The sequence below is a fragment of the Ricinus communis genome, chromosome 9 (assembly GCF_019578655.1).
Source record: "Ricinus communis isolate WT05 ecotype wild-type chromosome 9, ASM1957865v1, whole genome shotgun sequence".
NCBI lineage: Eukaryota > Viridiplantae > Streptophyta > Magnoliopsida > Malpighiales > Euphorbiaceae > Ricinus > Ricinus communis.
In genome coordinates, this window is record NC_063264.1 from 24,156,657 (window position 1) to 24,176,945 (window position 20,289).

The 20,289-nt window shown below is 33.1% G+C and overlaps 1 protein-coding gene across 2 annotated transcripts; it reads right to left on the reverse strand.

Moving 5' to 3' along the window:
• Positions 1 to 1,343: 1,343 nt before the first annotated feature.
• On the reverse strand, positions 1,344 to 14,029 carry LOC8267782 (E3 ubiquitin-protein ligase BRE1-like 2). 2 transcript variants are annotated; one of them, XM_015726415.3, is made up of 19 exons: positions 13,762 to 14,029; positions 13,197 to 13,358; positions 13,022 to 13,109; positions 12,696 to 12,929; positions 12,373 to 12,540; positions 11,992 to 12,185; positions 11,787 to 11,870; positions 11,570 to 11,689; positions 11,295 to 11,481; positions 11,051 to 11,211; positions 9,897 to 9,968; positions 8,987 to 9,063; positions 6,789 to 6,983; positions 4,172 to 4,244; positions 3,920 to 4,006; positions 3,657 to 3,794; positions 2,966 to 3,168; positions 1,824 to 1,986; positions 1,344 to 1,722 (listed from the first exon to the last, which is right to left on the reverse strand). In XM_015726415.3, the coding sequence occupies exons 1-19, from the start codon at positions 13,828 to 13,830 to the stop codon at positions 1,591 to 1,593; spliced, it is 2,607 nt and encodes an 868-aa protein (XP_015581901.2). In that variant the 5' UTR covers positions 13,831 to 14,029; the 3' UTR covers positions 1,344 to 1,590. The 2 variants fall into 2 exon arrangements, with proteins under 2 accessions (XP_015581901.2, XP_015581902.2); XM_015726416.3 differs by lacking the exons at positions 13,022 to 13,109; positions 13,197 to 13,358; positions 13,762 to 14,029 and having other exon boundaries at positions 12,641 to 12,782.
• Between the last annotated feature and the right edge of the window lie 6,260 nt (positions 14,030 to 20,289).

The window sequence follows — 20,289 nt, forward strand, 5'->3', positions numbered from 1 at the left end:
CTATTTTATTAATTATTTTTAACAATGGATTTATATTCTTTTTGAAATGTAAAATGAACTTTTCTTACCTTTATAACAGAAATATTATATTGGTAAAATAAAAAAGTATTTATTTTTTAATATACTAATAATTCAATTCTTGAGCCAATGGGTGGATTTAATAAATTTGATTAATTTATAAGATAATACATCATAAAATCCTTAAAATTTTAACTATGTTGCCCTAACAGTATAAATAATTAACATTAAATAAATATTTAAATGGATGATGATAGTTTAAATAACTTGAAATCTAAGGTTTATTTGATTAAACATTTATAAGAGAACTAATTAAAATTAGAAGTATATTAAATTGATGTTGACAACTTTAAATATATTCATGATCTTACTAAGTTATAAACATTAAGTATAATCAATTGTATAAAAAGTATAATGTTATTTAATTAAATATTTATAAATTAATTAATTAGAATATATCAAATATATATTGTTAGTTAAGTATATTCATAATTTTACTTGACGTGAAGTTAAAAATTATATTTTAACTGATGAATAAGTTAATTATTTATTAATATTATTCAGTAATTAGACAAATTAATTAATATATTGCTAACTGATAGACTTTTTGTATCTTAAAGGGTGAAATTTATATTGATAAAATTAATGAGATCAAAAAGTAAAATTAGATGAGCTAATCCGAAAACCTAATCTGATTAAAATTTAAACCTCTAAATTTTATTAGAAATCTGACTCGATCCGAACCGATAATAATCGGTAACCCAAAAACGAAACAAAGGAAGAAAAATCTCAAACCCAACCTAACCCTCACTCAAACCAAACCCAAAATGACCAAATTCAAAAAAATCTTCTATTGAAAATCATATAAAGCATGAGATAATGTAGTCATTAGCATCAAGCTCAAATCTAACCCCAAGACTGACCCGCACATTTACCATCTCTAACTAGCTACCAGTCCATCGATCAAAAAAAGAGAAAAATAAATAAATAATGCTGCTTAAATAAATAAATAATTTAACAGATTTTCTCCAACATTTTACTCATTTTTATTTTTATTAGAGGTAACAATCTAGCCTCTTGTTCATTTCTAACTCTTTTTTTAGTCATCATGGCAATATTTGAAAGTTTGTTAACACTGAAAGTGATGACTAAAACTAAATAAATAACACATGGGTACTGATTTTTCATTAGCATTTCTCCAAATCATATCATGAGACTAAATACATTTTGGATGACAAGTTGATAGTTGCAAAGCATGTATGCAAAGTAAACCATATACCATCCGAACAAGAAGAACATCAACATCAAGATGGATGAGACTGTAATGGAATTTACAAATATTGAGGAAACAGCACTTCATTCCCTTCTTTTCTTTTCTTTTTTTATTTTCTTGCATTTGTTTTCGTTTTCTATATTTACACAACTTGTGAAAAGTTACATGAGAGCTAAAATCCTAATTTCTATTTCACTAAAAGCATATGATTGTTCCTGACACTTGAGGTTCATTGCTTGAAGGGTTAGGCTAAAGTGATTACTAGACCCCACTTACAACTACAAGTTGAGAAAGCTCACTCATATCTTAACAAAGCGAACATCACTCTGACCAAATGCAGTTCCACATCCAGGGCATTTTCGATGGCGAATTTCTAAATTCCTCTGAATACATGGATTGCAGAACAGATGATAGCATTTCACAATTACAACCTGCCAAATACAGAACAGCCAAGTAAATATCAGCTCTATTATGACTTGGCAAGAAAGTATCACACTCAAAGATAATGAAAGGGGGAAACTGGAGCATTTACCTCCTTCGGCCGGTCAGAACACACACTACACTTGAGCATACTTTTGCATTCTTTTATTTCATCCTGGAGTCGTTGTATTGCAGCCTCACCACTTTCAGAAGTCATCTCAGCAATTTTATCATTCAACTCCTTGAGCTCTTGGTCAAGTTTCTCCCTCTCACTTCTGGTTTAAGAAAAGTTCCTCAATCATATATGATATTTGGTTTGTCGAGCATCTTTTTTAAAGAAGGATGAATAAGTGAAGGGTGTGGAGGAGCTGGATAAGAGTACAGATGTACTACTCTGAGCTATTCCAAAACCATCTGGTTATGTAGCTTCAATAAGAGTACAGTAGCAGTTGGAACTTATTCCAAATCCAGATGGTTGTGCAGCTTCATAATTCTACTTGTATCTAGACATCGCACCACAAACTTCTAGATTCTCTAGGGCATTGAATTAATTGTGCAGAGCACAAAAGTACTTTTGAGCAGTGTCACTCTTATAAGATATAGTGAAAGGTTTAAGTGAATCTATCTGAGTAGGGGGTATGTTGGTAAATCAAGTCCCTAAGGAACCACAATCACAGAATAAGCACAGGAAACAGGCCATCAAATCACCAGAACCAAAGTAGTTACTACAACTAACTAGGTAGTATTAACTGGTGTCTTAGTCTAGTGGCACCGTAATACAACTTTAGGGGGCGTTCGGAATTGAGTTTGGACAAGTGCTTTCAACCTCAACTCTTTTTTTTTTTTTTTGAGTTTTGAAAATTGCTTTTAGAAAAAGCAGGTATACTGATACTTTTTCCAAAAGCAGATTTGAGAAAAACAGTTTATAAAAAAAATTTAAAAAATCAATATATTAAATGAAAAAAAAATTATAAACTTGCTTTGTCAACACCCAACAGTTATTGCAGACACATCCTTAGTAGTTTTGCATCACCAATATTACATCCCCCCTCTGAATGCAATATAATAAAATACAATTTTAAAGAAAACAACAATAACAAAGTATTGACAAGAAAAGGATATCCCAAAACCTAAAGTGTTTATATCATGCAGGAAGTTTTCACCCCTATCTTTTACATAGACTAAGAAGTGCAATAAATTTTACTATGATTTGTACACAAGTTGCAAATCTGATTACCAGAAACAAGAACACACCTTTCATCGCGTAACTCAGTTCGAATTTCATCCATTTTCTTTTGGATTTGTTCATATTCCTTTTCAGAAGAACCAACAGCGTATTTAAGCCACTTCAGTTCCTTTTCAGCATCCATCAATTCCCACCGTGCAGTTTCAAGGTTCACAGCCAGTCGTCTGTCTTCTTCAGTTGATCTAATTGCCTCAGTCAAACAAACTTTCATCTGCAAGAAACAACCACCAATTAATATAAAATTAATAATTGTTGAAGGAGAAAGCATACTAAGGTGCAATGGATTTTTTGGGGGCTAGCTGTAACACATGCACCTGAGAGATGTCGGGCTGCAAGAAAATAAAATAAAAAGCTAGACAGTCTTAACAAATTCGAAACATGACAAACAATAGCGTCTAAATCCATCTATGGATGACAGGAAAGATTAACAATTACAAGAACATGCATTACAAAATCAAGTATTAGCACAGCAAAACCAAAAATTTGCTCACACGTTGAATATTTGACTATAGAGCTTCCAGACTTTTGTTAACTGGTGCATATGGAAAAGTCACATATACACTAGTGTAAAATAAAAATAAGGAATAAAAACAAAGGAGCCAAGAGAGGAGGAGAAGAATACCTGTTAGGGCATAATGCATGTTATGAAAAAAATAAAAGATAGTAAATCTGTCCAAAAATGTATTTAGAAAAAATCACCTGCTCCTCACTCTGGGAGATTCTTATTTTTAAATATTCTACTGATGTGTTAACTTGCTGAAGTTGCTTTGTTAGGGCTTGCTTCTCAGAAAGCAGAGAACTATGTGCCTGCTTCGTTTTCACACTCTCAGAAACAAGCTGCATTGAAAACCTCAATGATAAGATACAACTAATGACAGTTTCTCAAAACTACCTAACATTTATACAAACAACTGAAACAAGTAACCACGAAGTTCACAAACTGATGGATAATTAAAACAGACCTTGATGTTGTAGTCATCCCTTTCGGTAACTTGCTGTAACAGATGTTGGTTTTGTGTTTGCAAATCTTCATATGCTTGACCAATGGTCTGGATGAGTAAAGAATTCAGTATCAGGCGATGGGTGGGTGAGGAAGATCAGAAGGATGAAACGAAATACTAATAGAACAAAAACTTCAGCAACTGACTGAAAATCTATTGTTATCTGGAAATAACTAGGGAATAAGTAACATATCTTTCTTTAAAAAAAACCACCTCAATTTCAGAGATATATGCCTCAGCCTCCCTATCTTTACTTTTAATAGCTTCTGTGAGCTCCCACACATCTCTGCCCACGTGAATTAACAAAAGAACAGCATCAACAATGTATCATTTCCAATGCCATTTAAAAGAAAAAATAAATGGACATAATCTTCAACAAATGTCTCGTCCTACCTTTTTCTTTCCATTTCTTTTATGATTCTCTTTTATTATTATGTCACTAAGGGCTGGGGAGAATCCCCACAAACAACAGCTGGTGCCCTACAACATGAAGGCTATATATGAAAGTTCTACATGATGCACCCATCTAAGTGTACATAAACACAGCAGGTAACTATCAGTTAATATTGAACTAAACTAGTAGGACTGGTTGACGCAATAATTTCATCCATGAGAATCTCAGAAGGGTACAACTTATTTGATTATATTTGCCTTCTTTCCTCTATAAAGAAAAATCAGTGGATCAAATCTTTGTTTGCATAATGCAATGTCATTTCATGTAAGTGCTATTATCTCATCCCTCATAGATATGAAAAATCTCATGAACGAATCTCCTAAAATTATAGGAACTAACCAACTTGTGCCCTTAAACATTGATGAAGCCCTATGTACATCCTTGAACACTCAGCTTTTTTCCTTTCAAGACTTCTCATGAAAGAGAGAGACAAAGTAGAGCACAATTAATCATCCCTACAACAAACCATCCAATTCTCACTTTAAACAAACCAGAAAAATGGCCAAGAAAGTTGGAAGTCACCCTTTTAGATATATGGTAAGTGTTAACAACACCTATCTTAGGACACAAGATTTTTCCTTCCAAGTTTGCACCCAGATGAGAGAAGTCAAAAACAGAAGTGAATTCAAACATCCCTATCATATATCACCTGCTTGTCATTTCTAACAAAATCTTACTAATAATCATCTTCATTTAGTTTTCAAAGATAAGCAAACTATGGCTCAACCAGCATAAATATTCAAACAGTTGTATGTTAAAAAATGAACACATGCATCAACAGGATAGAACCAAATTATCAACAAGAAGAAATAGAACATCTGTGTGAGAAATCTTAGGTAGACTTAGTCTACCACATTAAGCTATACATTAACCATATAAGAAAATGACATGTCATCGAATTAAGCAATATCAGCAACTTGTAAACAAAAGTCAGTTCCTCCACTGAAGGAAAAAAGAAGTTTTTACCATAATTAAAAAACTCTCTCCAAGGCCCAACAAAGAATTGAACAAAAACTACAACAGAAAGTTAGATTGAAAAATCTGTGAACAAATACTTTAAAAAAAAAAAACTAAAAAGAAAATGTAGAAGTTAGAAGTCAACTATTCAAAGAACCTTTCCTGTTCAACTAAAGTATAATATGAGAAGATTCTCACTTTTAAGATATTTTACTATCAAAAATTTCCGAATGCAGAACACAATCTTTTTCCCATACTATTTAACATTTTTTTAAGTTTTATTGTTATATAATCATCGTTAGTTGTTCTTTTTTTCAAAAATTGTCATTAGCCCGAAGAAAGAAATATATTTTAGATTTTGGAACTTACAATCCAATAAACAATTAATTGCTTGGTCAACCAGTTACAGGAGATGGCAGTCACTACTGTAAACATCAGACTTTTACCATATGTAATCAGTTTTCTTTTTGCAATAATACATGAGAAAGCATATTTAATTGCACGTAACTACTGTTTCTCCTTAATATATAGGAAGAAAACAGTTTATTAACAAGGTGCTGATGTGGCTTGACTTGACAAGAGGTCAGTTTCTTTTAATTAGTTAGTCTATAGTTTATGTGGTAGACTAAGTCTATTTAAGAAATTATCCTAATACTAATACAAGAATTACCATAGATATAGCAAAGCACCAATACAAGCCCTTTAATTCTCTCTTCAATGTTTTATTCTTCAGACTCTGCATAAAGAAGAAGAGAACAATATAATGTCTTCTCTTTCCAATTTTTTCCCTTTTCTTTGCAGTGTACCAGTTTTTAGGTATTTGTTATATTTGTGAAACAATAGAAACATCTACAATTAAAAGACATGAATGCCAATGCAATCACCAAAACACCTAACAAATCTCAGAAAATGATACAAGGTTTTGGGTAGAGCAGTAATCAGTAATGGAATTTGAGTATTTTGAGATCAGATGTTAATTATAGCATCCCTGTAGAAAATCACTACCATCTGTTTAATATTTCCATTGTCTTTAATCAAGTTACAACAGCAACTAAACATCTGGATTCTTAGGGAAAGTAATAATAAGTTGATCGACACACTTCTAACAAATAGCATGGATCATACAAACAAAAATGTTTTATCTTCTTGACATTAAATGTTGGTTGTATATCCCTGGACGAAAAGTATAGCCACTATGATTGCATCTAACAAACGGCATGAAACATAGAAATAATATAATTATTTGCTCAAATGTCAATTTATGCATAAAAGAATCCATGAAATACATTGAGGCACAGGAAAAATTACCTTATGTTTTATGGGAAATTTGTGAAATGATGATAATCAAAATATCACAAATATTAAACCAAGACCTCCAATGTGTAAACAAATTTCAATGAATTGATCAACAGAACCAACCTTTCAGAAGCATCTAGTTTGGCCCTTAATTCAGCTATCTCAGCTTCTGCAGCGCAAAGCCTTTGTTGGCAAGCGGCCTCAGCCTCATTAGCAGCTTTGACTCTCAACTCCAGACTATGTTCATCCAAAGCAATCTTGAGGACTTCAGCTTGTGACTGAGCCTTACGTTCTGATTCTCTTATTTCCAGCAAATCTCTGATCAATTTCTTCCATTAATTATGATAAGAGATTAAAAGATCTTTGCCAAGCATAAATAAAATACAAGCAAAAAAAAACTAGCCTGCACAGCTCTCTATAACACTTACCTTGTACAGATTTTGTATTCCAAAAGAATATAATAAATCCTTTCTAACCTAACCAGTCAGTTAAACCACTAGAAGAATGCATACAACAAAACATTATTGTGCTTGCCAAGATTGTCAGTCTAGAGGCAAACTAGTACAAGTTGTTTAGCAGTCCACCAATTGTAAAAGCAAACATAATCAATGAATGCCTACTCAAAGCACAGACCACTACTTCAAGTGAAAGGAAACGAAATAAACAATGATGCTGAAACCTAGGTCTGATAGTACATTCCTTTAAGGCTCTCAGAGGGTGTTTGGTTCTGCTGTACAGGGCAGCTGATAGCTGATTTGTTCTCAACAGCTGCCTTACAACCGTTTGGTAAATGTTAAATTTCAGCTGCTGATAGCTGATAAAAGTCCAAACAGTAGCTGATACGATCAATTATTCTTTGGAACTTTTTTAAAACAGCTGATAAAACTCTTATATAAAACAAAAATATCCTAATATTTTATGAGACAAAAACCAATATATTACATTTGTTATTATCTTTTAAATTTTTTTTTGCCTCGTGAATATGCAACCTAAAGAAACAAGTCATTTTATTTTTCTCAAAAAGCTCCTCTATTTGGTTGACACTTGGACGTTTCTCTCACTTTTTCTTTTTTACTAACAAGAATTTTTTGTTCAAGTTAACTCCCATTATATTTTCTCAAATTAAAATTGGACTTTTCTTGTCTTATTATTTTTCATTTGTTAAGTCTTACGACTAAAATAATTTTTAATAAAAAATATGTAATTTTATTAGTTATCCAATAAAAAAATAAACTTTAGTACTTAAGATATGTGATGTATGTGGTTGGTTAAATAGCTTTATAAAAATTGAAAAATAGCTAGATATCTTTTTGATAATATTTAGTTATATATTGGTAAAATTTTATTAGTATTATTATTTTATTTAATTCTTCTTTATTTTTCCTTATCTGTATAGTACATAATAAATTACGTTATATATATAAATTTTACCCATATTGTTCATTTTACATTCTAGCAGCAACAATTCAAATATATTTTACCAAACACTTATATAAATCAGCTATGAGCTGCACTGATCAGCTAAAAACAAATAGACCATCAACTTTTGAAAGTGATTACTGATCAAGATGCAGGTTACAACCGCATTTACTTCATTTATAGCACCTAATTACAACCGATAGTTTTGAATTCCATGCAATTCTGTTATAATAGGAAGAAATCGAAAAAAGGCTACTTAGCATGTATAACCGATAGCTCAAGCTCCAGTTCTTCTTGGAAACTGGAAGCTTACAGGTCAACAGCTTGGGTTGACACGCCAAAGAATCATAACATAGCTTCAATACTTCAATCATTCTGAGAAGAACATATCCATGTAACACCTTGGCACTCATTCTAGTATTTGGAGTGCATTTACATCTTAAGAGTCTAATTGCACAATTCATCTCTGGCACAAGAAATTTTTTATTTCCAGCTTATTTAAAAAAATAAATAATGAAAAAGATTATAGAGGCGTGATTGATACCAATAGAAAGCAGGGGCAGAGTATATTCTTTTATCATATGCAAGAACACTTCAGTGAACACGTCTATAACACTGCCACAAAATCATAAATGTTCTGCTCAGGATAAGGGACCACTCACCAAACTCCAAAATTAGATATGAGCTATCCATCCTCCAAAAAGGTTATATAAGAGAATAGTTAACAAGCTTACCCTAAGGATTCATCTCTTCAAGTTAAACATTGCTTTTACATGGCATTCTCATATACATTTGAATATAAGCAATCAGTCTTTTGAATTACTTGCATAATCTAATAGATAAAATAAGGTCATATGCATCCCCATTAGATTGGAAATATGAAAAAATTTTAGGAGCAATACCTGCTATCATAACCTTCCTGTCCGTACATGTCCAAGATTATTTGCAGTTCCAGTTTGTCCTTCTGCAACTTCTCAATCTGCAATATGGTCATGTTCTCCAGTTACTGATTTAATTCATAGTCCAAGGACCATACTAGTAATAATATTTGAATGATTTAAACATATTATTATTCCATGTCACAGACTACTGCATATCTAAGTGCATATACAAGTCTAGAAATTGTCATTCCCCAATCCAGTTCAACTAAAATGGGATTTCGGCCATTTTTATATAAGAAACATGTAAACCATGGGAATTGGATTATGCACATGATACATGTAGCTAGAAAACAAAGACGACCTTCTGCAACTTCTCGATCTGCAATATGGTCATGTTCTCCAGTTACTGATTTAATTCATAGTCCAAGGACCATACTAGTAATAATATTTGAATGACTTAAACATATTATTATTCCATGTCACAGACTACTGCATATCTAAGTGCATATACAAGTCTAGAAATTGTCGTTCCCCAATCCAGTTCAACTAAAATGGGATTTCAGCCATTTTTATATAAGAAACATGTAAACCATGGGAATTGGATTATGCACATGATACATGTAGCTAGAAAACAAAGACGACCACAAAAAGGAGAAGGCAATTTTGACCTTGCTCAATTAGCAGCATACTATTCATAATTTATATGATTATAAGTTATTCGTAAATCATATGGTTCTATTTAAATCACTATAGTGAAAATTGGGCACAGATGTACTGCCATACACCAGAGGGAAATATGAAGAGGGTCAGCTTATCGCATGCCAGGAAGCAATATGCACAACTAAAAAGAGTAGTTAAAATTTCCCTAGCTCAATATGTAAGCAATACCGATGAAAGAAGATCGGTTCAAGTATAGAACAGGCAGACTTACTACAGTCTGCAGAGATTTGATTTCTAGCATCTGTTCAGCACATTTGCTGGTTAAACTTTTTTGTTCATTTGTCTGCATCAACAGTAAGAGAAAAAACAGAAACTTGTTAATTCCAGATGACAAGAGCTTATTAAACAAAGATACTAGAAGCAAAGCATCGAAATTCCTAATTGAGCTTGGAATCCTATAAAGTGAAGAATAATAGCAGGCACCATGGAATCAAAAAGGAAATAAGAATCAATTCCATCCAAATAAAATTTTGGGAATATTACATTGAAACTTTTAACCTTGGGAGTTGAATCAAAATCTTATCATGCCAAACTCGACTTCTACAGATAACTGTAATGTAAAATTCCATTTTGCAATGTCTCTACCCATTTTTAATTGACAATATTAACCTAGGATTTTCTTTATCAATAGACTATAATTTAATTGATATATGGCTAACATGAAATGGTCAAGTATGGCAAGAAATCCTGTACAAAAGTTTTGATCTAAGCCCGAAATGTCTTTTATTTTTATTCCCAAAGCAAAATTATTTCTGAAAAATTTAATCACTCATTTAAAGTTGTCTTCACGCATCTAATTTGCCAGGATTCATGGAAACACAAGTCTTTATTTGGAGAAAGAAAAGAATACAAAATTGTAAAAGATTGTACTTACAGTTAAATTGTATTGTGCACTGCATAGGGATGAGGGTGAACATCTCTAGGAATGTGAAATCAATGCCTAAGATCTGATGTAGTTCCTGCTAAATTTTTACAGGGTAACCCAGACAAGGTATGATAAAGATTCCTTCATTCTGAAAACCATAATGATGAATTCTCCTTTTTAAATAGAATCACCTCCCAAGTCATTTATTAGAATGCTCTCAATGTCAGTGCTTAGTACCCTTAATAAGCAACTCACGAAAATTTATGGACATACTGAAAATGCTTGTCTATCTCCTATGAAAAAGCTCATATGTCATCATACTTGTTTAATGAATTACATTAAATTAAAACCACTGTATTGTCATCAGCTTAAGCATCACAGACATATAAGGCACCTGATAGAATGGAGCTAAGCTAAAGAACAGAAAATAAAGTGAAAAGCTAAAATTTAAAGTAAGTTAATTCAATTGGTAAAATTTTTCCCAAGGAAAAGAAACCAACCTTTTCGCTTAACAAGATTCTTAGTGATTGAGCTTCTTTACGCAGAGAGAGTGCTTCATGAGCAGTCTCCTTCCACCGTTTCAACTGTGCTTCCATCATGCTCATCTCCTTAGACAAAGCAGCAGCCATTACATGGAATTCTGCTTTAATATCCTTTCTCCCTGGATCAAAATAACATTTTTAAAACTACAATTTTCCCCTATGTTAGACCTTCAGTCAAAGAACTTCTAAAAAGAAATTTCACCTGAATCTTGCATTGCTTCTTCCATTTTAACCTCAAGATCATTTTTCTCAATAATACATTTCTGCAGCTGAAGTTCAAGCTCCTCAATTCTAGATTCGGAAGTGTCAATGGTATTTCTAGCAGCATCTACTGACTCAACTTTTGCATTGACTTCCTTCTCCCTTCTCACAAGAAAAGACCTGTCGGCCTGAAAATTATAGTTTTATAAAGATAAAGATAGCATATAGCACAAGCATCCAAAGCATTGATGACAAAATACAGAACTAGCAAATAACCTGCAAAGGTTCTGTCAGTGCTTTGTATCGCTGTATATCAGCATTCCAATGCTGAAGCTGATCATTTACCAAGTTGTAGAGGCGACATGAATGTATATATTTGTCATCCTTCAATTCATTCTGTGCTAGAACAGAATCATTAATTAGACTCTAGAACATAAAAGGTGGCAAAATTTGGATATCAATGAACCTATGTCAATCATACATGTTAACAGACCTGAAGATATTCCAGTTCTTTAGATAAGATTTGATTTTCATCTTGTGCTTCTTGAAGCTCAGAAAGACGATCAGCTGCCAATATCTGCAAAATTTGTCCAGTAATACATTCTGCACTCAACCAAAGCAAATGCACGTATGCAGATGCAGACAAAACATGCAGACATACACAAGCCACATATAAAGAGAATCACCACTAAATGTACCTTTGTTTCCTCAATGGAATCCTTCAATTCCCTCAAACCCTTTGACTTCTCTGTAGGCTTTTCAGGTGACAAGCTTCCATTTACTATACTTGGAATTGGAGTATGTACACCAATTGCTGCATCCTTTTGCATTTTCAAATTGACGAGCTTTCTTCTGCTTTCTTCAAGTTCAGCCATGATCTCTTCTAGCTCACCTTGAATTATGAAGAAAACAAAAATACATTTCAGCATCAATTCACAACATGCCACCTCTGAAACAGTAACATACAGCACTGACCAAGTATGTGCCAGCATACTTGCCAATCCTATATTTTTTGTGCATGTATTTGTAAACACATATGTATACTATTTAAAGAGCTCTCTAACAACTACATAAGGTACCTGCAAGGTGTTTAATCTCGGATTGATCCTTTGAATGACTACTAATATAAATCTGTATCTCATCAGTATACTGCTTATGCTTTGCATGAAGAATATCAATCACCTCATGTATATTGTTAATTTCCTCTTTCATCATGTCATCAATCCTCGATAATTGAATGATGTCATCTGATAACAAAAAATACATAACAGAAAACAATAATGAAAAGAAATTCCTGGAGAAAAATAATACTACAGAGATTAAAGAGAAAAAAGAAAAAAGACTAACCTAATCACAGGAAACAAATATTAACAATTGAACTTCACATCAAAATTCTTCTGACCTTCAGTGGATAACTTTCCAAGTAAAGCCTGTGCTATGCTCTCAGTTTTTGCCCTCTGAGCATCAATCATATCCTCCAAAACTTTCATCAGCTTCACAGTAGATGAGTGGCGAGACAAAAGTGCTTCCTCAACATATCCCACAATCCCATTATTTCTATTGCTGGTTGGAATTGAATCTATCCCTAGCAGTCTACAAAGAAATATCTCCTCGGCAGGACATGATGGAATTGAGCCTAAGAAAAATTTAAAGTCAATCTAACATTAGAATAATGTGCAAAAAGAAAAAAAAAATCACTAATCAATTCTATATAATAATGATCAATACCACCACAATAGTCAGAATGATTCAAGGTTTCCAAAGCATCATGACCAGCTCCAGCGCGAACTCCAAGGAGGACCAAATCATCAACCAACTGCACAGCAGAAAAAGAAAAGATATCATTCAACGATAAGATTATACCATGCGGACAAGTATGCATAAACAAAATTCTGCAATTGACCTGATTCCACAGTTGGTTCACAGTGATTAGCATGTCATCATAAGAAGTCTGTCTGTCTTTTAATTCTTGAATCTTGGACTCGAGATCATGCAATTCATGCTTCTGAAGGTCCAATTGCTGAACTAGCTTTTGGTTCTGGCACTGGAGAACTGCCACATCAACCTGGAACGGATAACGAAAACAACAATCTAAAAAAAGAAGGATCTTAAAACTATATTCTTAAATAAGTTAAACAAGTAGCAATTGACACATGTTAATGTGGACAGGACGCATACATACATTTACATGGAGAAAATTCATTAAAAAAATAACTTTTAATTCATTATACACAATCAATTCGAGATCCAAATTTAGAATCAAGATTCAAATTTTGAATTTACTACAAATACATGCATGCGCACATACATACATAGCATCATAATGGAGTTTGCATCAACACCTAACAGCTCTACAATCTCAATAACCATCAAATAACATAAGCTTCTATTTCCACAATTTAAAATACATAATAATAATAATAATAATAATAATAATAACAATAGAGAGAGAGAGAGAGAGTACATACAGTACTAGAAAGCGAAGAGGTCAAGTGAGGCCTCTTTGTCTCTGGCTCATCTGAATCTGTATTTTCCATTAATGAATTATTTTATTTTATATTAAGCGTTTCAGTTAAAGAGTATTCTCCATTTGAGCTCAAGCTCGAGAGAGACAGAGTGCTCTGTTGAAGGATCAAAATTCGAAAATCAAACCCTAGTGGAGAGAGGTTGGAATGAAGCAATGCGGCGTCGTTTCCCTATTATCAATGATTAGGTTAAAAGGTCCTTGAGGTTAGGCCATATTTACAAGCCGATTCCCCCTTTTTGAGAATAGAATTAATAAATCCTAACCCTTTGTTTGCAGTGTAAGAAAATAAGAGTGGAAAATAAGAGAGAGAACTGATTATTTTTATGTTTGAAAAAGAAAGGAAACTAAGAGAAAAAGAAAATAATTATTATTTTCTATCCTATATTTTTACACATTTGGAAGGAAAATAAAATAAAAGTTAAAAATAAGAAAGTGAAAAATAAAAGATGAATTTTTTTTTCATCCATCCAAATAAAAGGAAGGAAAATAAATATTTGAAAAATTTAGAATAATTAAGAATATATAATTTGATTGAATTTTTACATATTTGATAGGGGGACATTTTATATACAAATTAGCCTACAATTATACCTAGATGATAGCTTTTTAATGTGTTTAAATGTCAATTCAATGATTTTTATATCTTTTATATATTGGTCATAAAAATAGAGAAGAATTAAAAAAAAAAAAAAAGGATGAGGTCAAATGAAATTGAAAAATAAAATGATAAAGAAAAAAAAAGCCTCGAGAATTTAAGGAGTTTTTATGACTATGTCACCTGGACCGGGTCACTTGTGCGTGAAAGCTGCACAGACCGAGTGGCCATCAAGCTAGAAAAGAAAATACTTGTTGCCTAGCCACTTGGACCGTGTAGAACTAATAAAAAATTTGACCCAGTCTAGCTTGCTCGTGTTAGAAGAAAAGCTAATCTTTTATCGAGCCACACGGGGCGTGCAAGACCAAGACCAATGTTGGCCTAGTCCATGTCAGCTCTGGTATAGGCCAAGAGCTAGATACACGTAGGCAAAGAGTTAGGGTCACATATATACCGCCTAATTACCTAAAAAAACCTGAACTTTCAACTTTTTAACAAATTTAGCTAATTGTTTCAGGTTTTTTTTTAATTAAACCCAAAGTTATAATTTTGTTTCAAAAATACTCTTGAGTGGTGGAAAGTTAACCACTATGGTGGTTTGACTATGACGTGTAAAAAAAGCTTAGTCAGCATTAATGCTGACTCATTAGCTAGATAATTAAAACGTCCCGTTTTGAGTAGCTTAATCAACTACTTCTCTACAAAATCATGCCTGTTCCACAACCTTTAACTGCAGCGTCTACAATGCTCCCACAATGGTTATCAAGCACTCTTGGCATATGCGATGTGTAGCAGTAAGACCAAGCAGATGGGCATCTCCAAGCTATGAGAAAAAACCTAATGGATACCTATTTAATCGAACCCCTTTTTCTCCTCGCCACCATCCCTCCCACCACCATCACTATCAATTACCACCTATATAAAAACTTCACGCTGAAAGAAAGAAATCCACAGTTCACTAAAGAATAGGAGTTGATTTGACCCAAAAAAATACTTTCATACCATAAAATGGTTTTATTTAACCGAGAAGAAAATGTCATTAGTATCAATTACTTATAAACTTATGCTACAAAGAAATTTACTGTAATATGTCAAGTTCAAGATTGAAGAGAAGAGCTAGGGTTTCTAAAGTTTGAAATAGGGGACTTTTTTCAACAAAAAGATCAAGTTTTCTAAGTGGAACATTAACATAATTTGTTATGAATCCAGCTACTAGTTCTAGAATGCCCTCTCCCGCAATACCTCCTCTTCTAGGAAGGACGATTCTGCCTTGATCTTTAGGTGAAACATCAAAGTGATCACCATCCTCAACTCCCCTCTCCCCACTACCACCACTGCAAAAGCCTATCTCCCCAAGACCAACCCACCACCATTACCACCATTATAGAAAAATAATTGAGTCACCATCATAAACTAAATCACCACCGTCATAAGTAATTACAACCATACTTATAGCCTCGTCGCTGGGTCTTCTCTCGCACCAAAATGGCTACCATCATCATTATTAATTACTAATTGCTATGACATTGATTTCTTCTCTACTCTTTCACAATCAAAGTCAAAAAATAAAAAGCTTTTTTCTCTTTGCTTATGTTGACCATTGGTTAAGTAATCTTTTAAAGATGATGTGCTTACCTCCCCTAGTATTGCATGTTATGGCAATGCCGGTGAAGGTTACAAAGGAGAACACATCTCACGAGATTCATCGAGCGAAGTCATGATATGCAACAAAAATCAATTGAAGAAAAATAAATATATAATCCAACTAAAATTAGTGATGATAAATGCTTATATTAGTTGTAATTTAAGCTTTCTTTTTATGGTGGTAGGAGGGAGAATGGTGATGAGGAGAAAGGGATATTGTTTTGCAGTGGTAGTGATAATGTTGAGAGAGATAGTTGTGGAGATGAAACGGTTCGTTTTTTATATTTTTCTATGAATCAGCAGAAAAAAGCTGACTTAGCAATTTTTTTATTAGGTGCTACGTCTATAAAGCACCACCATAAAAATCCAAACTCAGCCATCGAAGAGTCTTTTTGAAACAAAATTATAAGTCTGGATTTAATTAAAAGAAAGCTGAAAAAATTGGCTAAAAATATTGAAAGTTGCAAAGTTCAGTTTTTTTTTTTAAAAGTAATTAGGCCTATATATACCTACTTTTGAGACATTTTGGGTATATTATTTTATCTAAGAGCCGACAAATGTACTAGAACCCTAGAATATACATCAAAATGAAAGTTTTAGATTTTCTTATAGACTATAATCTTAAAATACATATTACCAGCTTAAATAGATTAAAAAGAATAATATGACGGAAAAATCTTTAAAAGGTATATAGTTTTAATAGATTAATACATCGTTCTCATTATCACCATGATTATACTGTTTTCACTATATTTTTATCAATTAATCTAAAGAAATCTCTATCCAACTTTAAGCAACACATTTTCTTCTTCAAATCAGCACTACAAATATCTAAAACAAGATTAGTTATTATTGAGGATGATAATCTTGACTATAATGTTAATTATTAATACATCTTCTTATTAAATGTATAGTATTTATTTATATATTTTATCTATCTCTGTAATTTTTATTGTTTACATTAAAAAAAATTTCTCCTTCATATAAATATTATCTTTCATTATGAAAATATAATAGTTTGATTTGTCTACTTTAGATTTTATATAGATAATGACTACTTTCACATACTCAAATATTACTGATTTTTATTTTAATACACTAAATTGTTACTTTTAAAAGCCTAAACATGTCATTATTAAGATCTAATAAGTCGGCACACCATTTTATAAGAATTGATATGAATAACCTGTAACATTATAATACCCGGAATTTTTTTTTAATAAAGATAATATTAATAATGATTAAATAATGAGTTTTCATTTAAATTAATTTTATTTTATTTTTATTTGGTTTAATTAGAATGAATTAGGTGAAATTTTAATGTTAGACAATTAAATGAGTTTTTTTTCTATATCCAATTAGTTGGATCTTTAAGAAATTAAATAAGTAAATTATTTGAGAAATAAATTATATTTTGGTTATTCAAATTTTCTCCAAATGTATATATAATATATATAAATAAAATTATATATTGGAAAATTATGGAAGAATTTGTAAAGGATGTTTTTATAAAAGAAGTTTTGGAGAAATTGGTATTTTAATTAGCTAGTGGTATTAAATTTTAAGTTGGAAAATAGTTAGCAAATTGATTAATTAAATTAATTGTGTGTTAGGACTAAATTGGAAATTTATTTTGGGATGAGGATTAAAAGAATAATTTTATTATTATGGGGGTTTAATGAAAAATTGTATGTTTGGTATTTTTGTAAATAAATGTGTTGGCAAGGGTAAATATGTAATTATGTATTTTCAATAATTCTAATTTGACCCAAATCAATTAGTTAAGGGCTTAATTGAAAGGCTAAAGAAAAGTTTAGGGGTTAATTGGAGATTTTGCAAGACGAAATTGTTGTAATTAAAAAAGTTGAGGGACCAAAAGGTAAGAAAGAAAAATACAGGGACCTATGTCGATATTGGAAGGAAATAAAGAAGAAAAGAAAAGAAAGGAAGAGAAGTGGGGGGAGGAAGGAGACGTCAGGGAAGAAGGAGAGTGAGGGGCTGCCGTCCGTGGCAGGTGGAGGCCGCTCGAGGCGCGGTGGTGATGGCTGGAGGAAGAGCCGACGCCAGCGAGTCCAGCAGAAGCGCGACTGTATATTAAAAAGAAAAGAAAAAGAAAAGAAGGGGAAGTGGAGGCTACCGTCCTAAGACCGCTTCAGTGGCGCCAAGGGTGGCGATCGGCTTGTCGGAGGGTGAGCTTCCTTTTGGCAGCGGCGGCGGCGGCTTTAGTGGCCGGAGAAGAGAGTTCCGACGAGGTGTTGGCAGAGGCATTTTTCAGATTTTTCGGCGAGCTCCGGTGAGCTATGGATGATCGGAGGGCGTATCTCGACTGTCCTCAGCTCAAACTTTACAATGGCACCGATTTCGTGGCGATCGGACTCCGTTTGCGAATCGACAGTCGAGATTATTCGTAAATCTCTCCCGATGATCGGGGGTCAGATCGGAAAATCAGAAGCGGAGATCGTCATTAGCGCGTCGTTTCGAGTCCGTTGTTGTGTTCGGATCCTCAATCGAACTCCGACGGCTGGAGGCGAGTCGACCGAGCGATCAAGCGTCTCGGTAATTTTTCTCTGGCCCATTAATTTTAGAATTCTTTAGTGAATTATATGTTGATTGAATTGTATTGTGTATTAGGAAATATTTGTGAGTTAAAATATTATTTGTCGGACTGCCTGCCATAGTCGTGAATTGTGTTGTGTGGGGGAGTCGGAAAAAATAGTGAAGTCTTAGGGACCCAACTCCCGATGTATTAAATTGTTAAATATTTGAAGTGTTTTTTTTTTTGCAGGTTCTGACTTTCGGTAGAATTCTTCCGAATCGAGATTCTTAGATAGTCAGTCCTAGAAATCTAGACCTAGGATTAATGGTCAATTGTTTCAGCGTTTTGATAAATTATTTTTCGTGATTAGATAATCATGCTCTACCGCTTCTAACCGAGGCACCGGAGCGGTAGGAGGTCGCTGTCGTGAGTTAAAGTCATATGTCGATTATGCACGTGTCATGCATAATTTTTTCTTTGCTATCGTGATTATTTTATTCCAAGTTTAATTATTAATTTAATTATTAATTATATGTATTATGCTTTTTAATTACTATTCATGTATGTTCTTCCTTTATCATTGATTTTATCATTGCATAATGACTCGGGATGGGATAATAGTAGAAGATAAGAGTTGATGAGTCCTCCGGTATAAATTTGAGAGTCAATGAAAAAGGGTAAATAGGTAAATTTAAAAAAAAAAGATTAGGGCTTGCCCTGGTCAAGCATCGCTCTCTAGGCTTAGTAGAGTGTGGTTGCCGGAGTAAAGGTCCCTGGTCGAGCATTGCTCTCTGGGCGCCGGCTTATTTGGAAACCTAAGTGACCAGACTGGAGGTAAGGTCCCTAGTTGAGCTTCGCTCTCTGGGCGCCAGTCTTATTGGAATAAGAGAGCCGAAAGGCTAAGGCTGATAGTGAACATTAAGTGACCGGATTGAAGTTAAGGACCCTGGTCGAGCTTCGCTCTCCAGACGCCAGTTCTGTTGGAATGAAATTAGTCGAGATGTTAGAGTTAAGGTTAGTCGAAATGTCAGTATTGAGATTGATCGAGATGTTAGTGTTGGGATTAGGGTTCTACTGGAGTACTCTGTCCCATAATGTGTGAAAATTATTTTATTTACGCATGACATGACACGCTTATTTTTTTATGATTTAGTATTTATTTCAAATTAAATAAATATATTATTGAGGTGTTTGCAACTGTTTTTAGATATATGATTTTAACTCACTCTTGAGACTGACAGTCTCATTTTCACTATTTTTCAGATCTGTGACTGTTAGTCTTCCCGTGACTCTTATCTAGTAACCCGACTCCTTCATCATCGGGTGATGTAATTTAGTTGGTATGTTAACTTGTAAAATCTTAAATTCTCCGCAGTAGAATTAATAGACTTATCTGTTGTAATTCTTTGTAGTTTCGGATTTCGCCTAATTCTTCTAGTAGACCGAATTAATTGTGTAAAATATAATAGTTACGATAAATTGTGGCATCAATAATATTAAATGAGATGAGATTTATTAAGTCAGTGAGGGTCAGACTTACTACGGAATTCGGTGGCCTTACGCCTATCCATTCCCGTGCCGGTCACGGGCCTACAGCTGGGGTCGTGACAAACATATTATTAACATGCTATATACACACAATCACAAAATATTTACTAGGTTCATACATCAAATTATAACTTTTAAAAGTTTAG